This window comes from Coloeus monedula (assembly GCF_965178545.1).
Source record: "Coloeus monedula genome assembly, contig: HAP1_SCAFFOLD_421, whole genome shotgun sequence".
Taxonomy (NCBI): Eukaryota; Metazoa; Chordata; class Aves; order Passeriformes; family Corvidae; genus Coloeus; species Coloeus monedula.
Window position 1 is genome coordinate 2721 of NW_028120536.1, and position 11566 is coordinate 14286.

Consider the following 11566-nt stretch of genomic DNA (forward strand, 5'->3'; position numbering starts at 1 on the left):
CTGGCAGGACAGACAGATGTGGCCGGCCTTGGCCTCTGGTGGCTGTGTCTCATCTGCCCCTGAAACCCTGGGGCTCGGTGCTGCCCTTCCTCTGGAGACCACTGTGACCCTGCGTGGCCTCGTGGAACCCAGGGGCCGTTGTGACTCTGCAGGGCTGGTGGCACCAAGGGGACCATTGTGACCCTGTGGCATTCCATGGAACCAAGGGGCCACTGTGGCACTGCTGGCCCCGTGGAACCGAGGGGCCTTTGTGACCCTGCAGGGCCCATGGAGCCAAGGGAACATGGAACAGTTCTGGCTGCCTTGGGCTCCTGGGGCCACCTGGCAGCTCTGGCTGACCTTGGCATGGCCAGAGCTGCTTCTCACCTGCCCTGGAGCACTGGGGTTCTGTGCTTTTCTTCCTGTGTGTGTTGGTTTGGCATGGCCTGGGTTTTGGTAGCGGGGGGGCCACAGAGGTGGCTTCTGTGAGAAGCTGCTGGAAGCTTCCACCATGTCCGGCAGAGCTGATCCCTGATGGCTCCAAAGATGGACATGGCACTGGCCAAGGCTGGGCCACTGAGAGAGGCTGGTAACGCCTCTGTGATAGCAGATTTCAGAAGGAAATGAAAACAAAGTGGGACACAGTGTTTTTGTAGTCAGAGAAGAGGAGGAGGGGAGAACGTGTGAGGGAAACACCAGGGAGACACCAAGGGCAGTGGAGAAGGAGGGGGAGGAGGTGCTCCAGGAGCCAGAGCCGAGATTCCTCTGCAGGCCGTGGTGAGACCATGGGGGAGCAGCTGTGCCCCTGCAGCCCTGGGGATCCATGGGGGATGCAGAGATCCACCCACAGTCCCTGGGGATCCACGGGGGATGCAGAGATCCACCCGCAGCCCTGGGGATCCACGGGGGATGCAGAGATCCACCTGCAGCCCCTGGGGATCCACGGGGGATGCAGAGATCCACCCGCAGCCCCTGGGGATCCACGGGGATGCAGAGATCCACCCGCAGCCCCTGGGGATCCACGGGGGATGCAGAGATCCACCCGCAGCCCCTGGGGATCCACGGGGATGCAGAGATCCACCCGCAGCCCCTGGGGATCCACGGGGGATGCAGAGATCCACCCGCAGCCCTGGGGATCCACAGGGGATGCAGAGATCCACCCGCGGCCCCTGGGGGAGGTGCCCACGCCGGAGCGGGCGGATGCCTGCAGGAGGCTGGGATCCAGGGGCAGAGCCGGTGCAGAGGGGCCCTGCTCCCAGGCTGGAGCAGCCTGGCCTTGAAGAACTGACCCCATGGAAGAGTGACCCACGCCGCAGCAGTTTTGGGGGGGCTGCTGCTGTCAGATTGGACCCACGTCAGAGACGCTCACAGAGAACTGTCTCCCATGGGAAGGGACCCCACGGTCTCACAGGGGAACAACTCCTCTCCCTGAGCAGTGGGAGAAGCCACAGGAGATGAACTGACCACAATCCCCATTCCCTGTCTCCTGTGCCATCGGTGGGAAGGATAGAGGGGAGGGGGAAGGTGTTTTGAAAGCTCTTCTTTCACTTCTCATTATCCTGCTCTGATTTTGTTTTTAATAAATTCACTTTATATCTGTGAGTTGAGCCTGTTTTGCCCAGGACGGTGTTGGATGAGGGATCTCTCCTGGTCCTTATCTCAACCCATGAACCCTTTGTTATATTTTCTCTCTCCTGTCCAGCTGTGGACAGGAGTGAGAGAGCAGCTTTGGTGGGTGCCTGGAGTCCAGGCAGCATCAATGCACTACAGACCTGAACAAAAACTCCCTGGGCAATGATTTCGCCTGGGATCTAAAGCCCCCACCCCTGACACGACAGCCCCGTCCCACAGAAATGTCAGCCACTGAGCCTCTCGCTCTCCACGACTTCACTGCTTTGGTGCCCAGTGGTTGCCATGGGGCCACCATGGCCCCTCTGAGCTGGGTTTGGGTGGGGTTTTGGTCGGTCTGCAGTCCCTGTTGTAATGTGGTTGTTCCAGTTCACAGACCACGATCTCTGGGCTGGCCACTCTGGGGATTTATTTTAGGTCACGTTTAAGCTGCAGCTTTGTCCATTCTGTTATTCATGTTCAGGTTGGCAGCTCCAGGACTCGCTGTGATCCACCTGTGACTCACATGCCAGGGCCATAAAATTCTGAAAAACTTCACTCATCAGCCCAGCAATTCCAGCCACTGCTGTCTACTTTTAAATAACACAAAACTGTCAACCCCTCCTGTGCTCACAGGAGCACCACAGAGCAGGAGAGCAGCGCAGCAGCCAGAGCTGAGGACTCCCACAAGGACAGAAGGACAGCGTGGAAGGATAAACAGAGCAGCTCTGAAAGCACCGAGTGCTGCTGCTCCCTGGCCCTGCTGCTGTGCTGGGACTCAGCTTCTCTCCCCCTCTGCACACAGGCACTGCCCTGCCAGATTCAGATGAGGTTTCAAAGGAAGCATTTTTCACCAACAAGTTGCTGCAGGATCCTTTATTTTGCTAAAGTGCACAGAGGAGGTGATTCCTCATTTCCATTGTCTCTGGGTAAAATTCGAGGTGTAAGCAGTGAATTATAAATAGGATGAATGATCCCAGTAATAGGATGGTGATGGGATAAATAAAGTTTCATTGTGCACAACATTATCACAAAATGACAAAGGAAACCCTGCACACACACAACCACTCTGAAAAGCTTGAGCAGACAGGCTGGGCCTGCACTGAGTTACACTGCAGCTGTGGAGAACAAAACCAGCACTTCACTGCTGCTGAAAAAATCCAGTCGTCATTTTCCTCAGGGCATCCCTGAGCTCCTGGTTCCTCAGGCTGTAGATGAGGGGGTTCAGGGCTGGAGGCACCAGCGAGTACAGAACTGACAGGGCCACATCCAGGGATGGGGACGAGATGGAGGGGGGCTTCAGGTGAGCAAATGCTGAAGTGCTGAGGAACAGAGAGAGCATGGCCAGGTGAGGGAGGCACGTGGAAAAGGCTTTGTGCCGGCCCTGATCAGAGGGGATCCTCAGCACAGCCCTGAAGATCTGCACATAGGAGAAAACAATGAACACAAAACAGCCAAAGAGCAAATAGACACTGACAGCAATGAGCCCAAGTTCCCTGAGGTGGGATTTGGAGCAGGAGAGCTTGAGGATGTGTGGGATTTCACAGAAGAACTGGCCCAGGGCATTGCCCTGGCCCAGGGGCAGGGAAAATGTATTGGCCGTGTGCATGAGAGCGTAGAGAAAGGCACTGGCACAGGCAGCTGCTGCCATGTGGGCACAAGCTCTGCTGCCCAGGAGGGTCCCGTAGTGCAGGGCTTTGCAGATGGACACGTAGCGCTCGTAGCACATGATGGTGAGGAGAAAATCCTCTGCTGAGAGGAAGAACAGAAAGAAAAACACCTGAGCAGCACATGCTGAGTAGGAGATGTGGCTGGTGCCCCAGAGGGAATTGTGCACGGCCTTGGGGACAGTGGTGCAGATGGAGCCCAGGTCGGTGAGGGCCAGGCTGAGCAGGAAGAAGAACATGGGGCTGTGCAGGTGCTGGCCGCAGGCTCCGGCGCTGATGATGAGGCCGCTGCCCAGGAGGGCAGCCAGGGAGATGCCCAGGAAGAGGCAGAAGTGCAGGAGCTGCAGCTGCCGCGTGTCTGCCAATGGCAGCAGGGGGAAGGGGCTGATGGAGCTGCTGTTGGACATTGGCTGTGTCCGGGCATTGGGTTCTGCCACAGAGAAAGTGAAAGGTTAGAGGAGATCTGTAAGCACAATCAAAGCCATTTCCTGTACACCCTCCCCTGGAACACACACAGACACCCTTTTTTGTTTAAGAGTTCTGAGGTCTTTGGTTTTAATCTCCCCCCATATCTCTCCTGGTATTCTTGGATATCAGAAATCCTCAGGATTTCTGCTGCCCTCAGGGAGAACAGAGCAACTTTTGCAAGGCAAGATGATGAGTGGACACTCAGAGGAGGGTCTCTGTCATTCTGACCTGTTCAGAGTTTCTCTGTTTCACTTTTCTCAAATGCAGAATGTTCACCCTCCCATGTTTCCCTTAAAGATCACCAGGTGCTGCTGGGAGCAGATGGATCCACCACAGACCCCCAAATGTCTGTCCCTCTCTCAAGGTCTCAGCACCACATTTGTAGCCGAGGACACCCCTGGCTCATTTCACCAACCCGACAGCATTTTCACACTTGTAGCATCTCTGCTTTTCTCCTCTATCTGGGCCTTTCAGATAACACAAAGATGCTCCAGGACACGTTTGCATCCTGGAGGAAACTCCCAGCTTAGAAGGAAACCTCGGGGAGAGAGCCAAGAGTCCCAGAGCTGGCACTGGACGAAGGGAGATTGAGCTGCTGCCCTGGCTGCACTGACAGCCCTGCCCACAGCCGGGCACTGGGGCCAGCGTCGCCCTGAGCCAGCTGTGCCCCCTCCCAGAGCCCCCAGGGCCGGGCAGCTGCTCCCAGCCCTGTGCTCTGCAGAGGGAACTGGGCCCGGGGCTGCAGAGCTGCCCCACGGCTCTGCTGCAGCTCTGCCTGCCCAGGAGGGCCTTCACGCCTTGGACCCCCGGCCCTGAGGGCAGAGGCTTGGCTGGGGGGCACAGGAGGGAGGGGGCTTCTTCAGAGGGAGGGGCTGCACTGGAGGGGATCCTGTGGGGATCTCTAAACTCTCCCTGACACATTGCTGGCTTTGTTTTCTCTCCTTCCCTGATCTCATCTCTGCTTCCTGGGGATTTTCCTCCTGGAGCTGTTTCCCTGTGCCTGATCTCTCCCTGCCAGCACTCACGGACCCCAAATCTCTGTGCACTCTCCTTGGCCCTACAGAAACCTGCCTGTGTGCAGGACACTGGCTGGGACAGGTTCTGTTTGCAGCTTGGAGAAAGGACAGCTCAGACTGAGCCTGATGGGTCCAGCCAAGGTGATGCTGGTGCTGTCCATGGGCACAGGAGTGGCTGAAAGCACAGGAGGGATCTCCTGTGCACCTGCTGATCTCTGAAAGGAACAGTTTGGATGTCCCAGGGACCTGACAAAATTCATAATACCTTTAATATTTATCCTCCCTCCTCACCATTCTCCAGTGGCAGGAAACTGAAAACAAAGTCTCAGGAAATTTCCTCACTTCTATCAAAATCCTTGTATTGGAAATATTCTGGGAGTGATCAGAAACCCTCAGCCCGTCAGAGCCTCATGAGCATTTCACCTCCCCTGCACTCGAGATGCTCTGAGTTGTACTCACAGAATCCGTAGGCACTGGGATGTTGCAGCTTTAGGAGATCCCTCCAGGAGCTGCAGCTGCCGTGTCCTGCAGCCAGAGGCTTCCTGTGCCAGGGGCTGGGAGTGATTCTCCTGCAGTCACTTCCCAGCCCCTTCCCAGCCCCGGCTGAGTTTAAGCCCTGTGTGCCTCTGTGCTGTGCCCGGGCTGGCTGCAGGCAGTGCCCCAGCCCTGCTGGGCTGTGCCCAGGAGCTGCTCCTGGCCAGAGCTGTCTCTCTGCAGCGCTGCCGCTTGCCAGGAGCTGCCTCTGTGCCAGGAGCCCGGCCCAGCTCAGCAGCACACACACAGCACAAGGACTGGAATGACCCTCTCGGGCCTTGGTGCTGAGGCCCTGAACATCAGTCCCTGACAGGGACTGGCAGAAACCTCTCAAGAATTCCAGTCAGAATTGAACTTCAACGTTTCTGGAAGTTTTCATGGGTCCCAGTGAGGGACACGACTGAGAAAGTGTTCCCAGGCTCCAGTCAGAGCAGAGAACTAGAGCCAGGGATGACAGGGGGGACAAAGAGAAGCCAAGTCTTGGTGCCCTGGGGCACAGCAGTGACTGTGCCACCAAGGGCTGGGAGGAGACACCTTGTCCTGAGGCCCTGGGGCCTCCTGGCACAGCCCCAGCAAGGCTGGGCACTGTCAGCCCCTTGTCCTGCCCTCAGCATCCCCCCACATCCCAGTGGCCTCAGGGATCTGCTGGAAGGAGTCCCTGGGGAGCCTTGGTCAGGAATGGCCCTGGGGGCTCCTCAATGCTCCCAGGGACTGCAGGGTTTTCAAAGGACTTTGGCTTTGGCTTTTGCCTGAGAGTCTCTGAGAGCTTTGTGCAATCCTGGCCCCCAATTCTCTCCTCCAAGGAGTCCATGAGGAGCCTGTGGTGGGCATGGAGCTCAGTGGGACCCATTGATGCCTCAAGACTGTGGAAACCATGTTTTTACTAGAAAATGGACATAATGTGAACCAGCCATAAAACAGAAGAACCAGAGCACGTAAGACAGAAGGACTTGAGCACCTACACAGGAGGAGTCCATGGGGAGGTTGTGAGAAAGGAACAAGCAGCACTGGGGAGGATGTGAATGAGGAACAAGCAAAGGAGGAAAAGGATAAGAAAATGCAAACTGAAGGACAGTTGTGACATACACAACAGACAATGTGACACACAGACAAGAGCCAATCACAAAGCATAAAGCAGCGTGTGAAAATAGCCCTTAACCCATAATAATTATGCATAATCACATGTAGGGAAAGCAAGAACTGTATATGAGGGACAGTAGGTCATCAATAAAATGGCTTCTGCCTGATTCACACCGAATCATGTAGAGTCCATTGTTTCTCTCCGCAGCCACCAGAAGAAACAATTGGACAGAGTAGATGAAATTTTTTAGGGTGTGAAGGTAAAAAATCAGCTCTTCCCAATGAATTTCCAATGTTGATCTGAGTCCCGATGGATGTTCCTGCCCCTGCATTCACCCAGGTGCCTACAGGGATCCAGGAGAACGTGGAGAGCACCAGCCTGGGCTCTTCCCAACCTGGATCACAGGGAATGTGGGTCACCAGGGCTCTGCCCAACGTGGGTCCTCTGATGGGAGATGGAGTTGGAGCAGAGGACAAAGCTCTTCCCGCAGTTGGGGCACTCGCAGGGCTTCCCTCAGCGGTGCCTCCGTTGGTGTCTGGTCAAGTGAGAGCTCCTGGAGAAGCTCTTCCCACACTGGGGACACTCGTAGGGCCGGTGTGGATGCGCCAGTGGGTGACGAGGTGGGAGTTTTGTTTGAAGCCCTTCCTGCAGTCGGGGCAGCGGAAGGGCCTCTCATCCGTGTGAATCCGCTGGTGCAGGAGGAGAGTGGAGCTGGTCTGAAACCTCTTCCCACACTGGGGACACTCGTAGGGCCTCTCCCCAGTGTGGATCCTCTGGTGGATACGTAGGTTGGAGATTGTGACAAAGCTCTTCCCACATTCCCCACACTCATAGGGCCTCTCCCCAGTGTGGATCATCTGGTGGTCAATCAGGCGGCATCTCCATCTGAAGCTCTTCCCACATTCCCCACACTTGTGGGGCTTCTCCCCATCATGAAGCTGCTCATGAACCACCAGCTCTGACCTCTGGCTGCATCTCCGGCCCCTTCCCGGCACAGGGTGGGTCTTTCCTCCTCAGAGCACCCTGGGCTGCGTTTGCAGCCCCTCCTCCTGCAGGATCTCCGGGGCTTTTCCTCCCCGTTGGATTCCTGCGCCGTGGAGCCGCTCAAAACGGCCTCTTCCACCAGGTTCTGCCACGGGGATTTGTCCTCCCTGGGCTCCGTGCTCAGCTCCTTGTCTGGGGAGGAAGGACAAGGAGAGGATGGGATTTGCCTCCGTGCCACAGGGAAGGGCAAGGAGATCCCCCCAGTCCGTCCCCGGCAGGACGGCGTCGGCAGCGGGGTTGTCCTGCAGCCGGGGGCGATGCTGGGCTGGGAGATGGAGCAGGAGAGAGGGGAAAGGGGCACTGACTTCCTCCTCACCTGCCTGGGGCTCCCGGGGCATCTTCCTCTTCCTCACAGCCTCCTCCTCCATCTGGCCAAGGGTTGGGAATGGGAAATCCTGGTCTGGGGAGAAACAAGGGATGAGCACGTTGAGTTTAAGGTCCTTCTGCCCAAGTCCATCTCTAGAAGTCACTGGGCACTGTGTGTCCATAAATATCTGCTCTGAAAAAGCCTCTCAGGAGTTCCCTGTCTCTGGCCTCTCTGGTTTGGTGTTTGGGGGTTCCCCCCTGTTCCCAGCTGCTGGGGGTCCCTCTTTCATTGGGAGTCCTCCTCTCTCCTTGGTCTCCACCCTCCCCAGGCTGCTGGGAATCCAGGAATCCAAAAGCTCCCCCCTTTGGTCTCCCCACTTAGGGATGCTGGGGGTTATGGGATCCCCAGGTCCCTTCTCCCCTTATTCTCTGCTTCGGGGTGCAGGGGGTCCAAGGAGTCCCCCCTCCCCCTCTCCAGGCTGTTGAGGGTCCTGCGAATGGCGGCGCTCTCCCCTCTCTGGGCTCCCCACTTTGGGGCCCTGGGGGTCACAGGGGTTCGCTCCTCCAGACTGCCGGGGCTCCCCTGCTCCCGGTACTGCCCCTCTCTGCTCGTCCCACTCTGGGGGTCCCGAGGTCCCCCCTCCGGCTCTCCCAAGGGGTCCCGCAGCCCCCTGGCTCTGGGCTGGAGGCGGCTCTGCCTGACCCACCAGCATGGGGAGGACCCCACATCCCACCACCCCCCACTGGGGCTCTGCCAGCAGCCACCACAGGGATCCCCCAAAAACACCTCCTGGGGACCCCCCATGTATCCCCCCCAAGGGGCACCTACGGCTCAGCTTTGGACTCCTGCAAGATCCAAACATCCCCCCCACAAACACCGGCCCAGGGACTCCCCAGGATATTTGGGCCAAGCTCCCCCTCCCCCATCACCCGTGGGATGGGGGGGTCGATGCTCCTTGGGGTGAGGGGCCTGCAAATTCTGGGACCGCTGGACCCACGAGCTCCCTCCTCTTCCTCCACCTTCTTCTCGTCTTCCTCCATCCATTCTCCTCCTTCTCCCTAATCCCACCTCCTGCTCCTCCTCTCTCCATCCTTTCTCCTGCTCCTTCTTCCCCCCTTCTTCTCTTCCATCCCTCCTCCCCTGTTCCCCAAGCCCCTCCACATCCCACAGGAGGAATGGGAATGGAGCCAGGACAGGTCGGGATGGGCAGTGCAGGACTCTGGGCTGCTCCCACCCCCTGGGGTAACCTGGCCAAGGGAAAAGATGCAAAATTGGTGGGTGGAGATAAGAACTTGGTGTTGTGGTCACCCCTCTGGTCTCATGTCAGGATGGAGAGCGAAGCGGGAGATGCAGAGATTGACGGGAGATCCCAAGGGATTTTAGGGGCAGGATGAGGGCTGCTGCGAGTCCCTTGTTGGGGGTGGGGGGTCGGCCTGGAGACCCCAGAGTGTTCCCAGGGCCCTGGGATGGAGAGCTGTCACCACCTTCTTCTGCTTCAGGTGGTGGTTCTGGAGGGACCTGGGCTCCTTGGGGCTCTTCCTGCAGCCGAGAACTTGTAGGGACCCTCCTCCAGGTGGCTCCTCCAGGTGTTCCAGGGGCTTGGGGCTCACGGTGAAGCCCTTCCCAGAGTCTGGGCATCCATGGGGGCTCCCCAGTGTGGATCCCCTGGTGTCTGGTGAGGCTCCTATGAAAGCCATTCCTGCCCTCCTGGCCCCTGTAGGGTCTCTCTCCTCTGAGATGGGACCTGTGGGCAAAGCTTGGGCAGACACAGGACTTCTCCCCTACTTGGATCCTGTGCTGGGAGATCAGCTCCATGCTCCAGCCAAAGCTCTTCCCACAGAAGATCAGTCCCCTGCAATGATGGCAACTTTGGGGTTCCCCACATCCCTCCCACTCACCTGGAGGTCCCATCTCCCATCTTTCCCCTCCTCCACCCTTTTCCCATCATCCCCCATCTTCATCCACCAACCGACCTCACGAAGGGGAAGGATCCAACTCCCTTTTTCCTCCCTCTCTCCCATCCCCGTCTCCTTTCTCATCTTCCCCCAAAGCCTCCGTGTCCCACGTGCCTGGTTTGGGGCTCTCAGTCCCCTCTCCCACTCAGTTTGGGGAGTCCGATCCCCTTTTCACTGCTCACCCACTCCTTCCAAAGGGTCCCCCCTTTTCCCCCCCTCCCCTCACCCCAGAGCTCCTCGCCCGCGGCCGGGGGGGCTCCCAGCACCACCAGTGCCACCAGTGCGGCCCCAGCTGCCCCCACACACCCCATGCCTGCTGGGGTCCCTCCCCTGCCATGTAGCCCTGCGAGATGGGCCCTGGGGAGGAGACATGGGGTCTCCCTGCCCCTGGTCAGCCTCATTCCCCATTGGTTGTTTTGGGTTCCCTGATAACGCCAAGGACCCTCGGGTCCCGTGACTGCAGACTTCCTGAGCTGAGCCCCGGCCATGCGGCTGGAGAAATAAACATCTCTGAAACATCTACCACGAATCTGTCCATATATACTTCGGTTTCCACGGGACTCCTGGTTTGAAATATACTTGTTGCAGTAATCCCCGCTGCAACACATGCCCACAGCCCCAAAGCAGCCGCGCTGTGCCCTGGGGGGTCCCCAGAGCGGCCCCGCCCCGCACGGCACTGGGAGCACCAGTCCAGACCAGTGCGGAGCGCGGGCGGGCGGCATCAGCCGTGCCCGGGCAGGGCCGGGCCCCGCGGGGCTCCCGCCCGCACTCGGCCCCCGCCGGGACAGCGCGGGGGGGCCCGGCCTGGCCGCTCCCACCTCCCCCTCCCCAAATTCCGCTCCGGGGAGCGCTGGGGGCGGGGGGGGCTCAGCTGGGGCCAGAGCTGCCGGAGCCACGTGTCCCCCGCTGCCGGCACCACCCCCTCAGGATTAGGGGTGCCCCAAAACTCCCTCCGAGCTGCCGGATACCCCGCAGGCCCCTGAGGAGTGGGGTCCCCCCGGCCTCATCATCCCCAACCTTCGGCTGCCTCATCCCAGGCCCCATCCCGCCCATCCCCCTCCGCCACACTTCATCCCACACCCCAGTCCACATCCCACCCTTCCCAGGCCCCATCCCGCCCCATCCCATTTCTCCCGGCAGCCGCCACCGGGACCCCCAAACCCCGCGTGCCGGGGGCTCCCCAATATCCCCCAAGGGGCATTTGCGACTCACATTTGGAGTTCTGCAAGATCCAAACATCCGCCTCCCCTCCCCCGCCCCACCAAATCCCCCTTCCCCCAGGAACCAACAAAGATATTTGGGGCTCGGTGCTGGAATCCTCCAAGCTCCAAAAATCCCCTCTCCCAAAACAACCCCAGCGACCGCCCAAGATATTTGGGGCGAGCTGCCCCTCCCCGGTCACCTGCGGGATGGGGGGAGCGAGGCCGAGAGCTGCGGACACAGAGAGCGATGGATGCACGTGGAGGCTCCTCTTCCTGCCTCCTCTGGCCCGCCTCTTCCTCCCGCTCCTCCCCCTTTATCCCTCCTCTTCCTCCCGCTCCTGCTCCTCCGTCCGTCCTCCGTCCAGCAGCTCCGCTGCCGCCCCCAAACCTCGGGCTGGACCATGGGGTCTGGGACACAGCCCCGTGCTGGGGGGCAGAGCCGCTGCTGGGGCCATCGCTGTGTCCAGGGCATCCTTTGTGCCCCTCGTGCAGCTCCAGGCTCCCGAGGGCTCCCCAAGGGTTTCTCTGGCTGTCCCTGCTCCCCAAATCTGTCGCGTTTAATGCCCAAGCGCGGCAGCCCCGTGCCCTGTGGCAGCAGCCGGTGCCGGGACACAGCCCCGGGAGCTGCGCTAATGCCCGGTCGTGCCCAGGAGGGACTGAGGGGAGGGGACTTCATAAGGATCCCCCTCTGCGCCCCTGGCTGCG

General features: G+C 59.3%; 1 protein-coding gene across 1 annotated transcript; it reads right to left on the minus strand.

Moving 5' to 3' along the window:
• Positions 1-2728: 2728 nt before the first annotated feature.
• Positions 2729-3661, minus strand: LOC309585806 (olfactory receptor 14J1-like; the record flags this gene model as incomplete). The annotated part of the gene is made up of 1 exon (XM_082303658.1): positions 2729-3661. One exon carries the CDS (start codon positions 3659-3661, stop codon positions 2729-2731), a length of 933 nt encoding a protein of 310 aa, XP_082159784.1.
• Positions 3662-11566: the final 7905 nt, after the last annotated feature.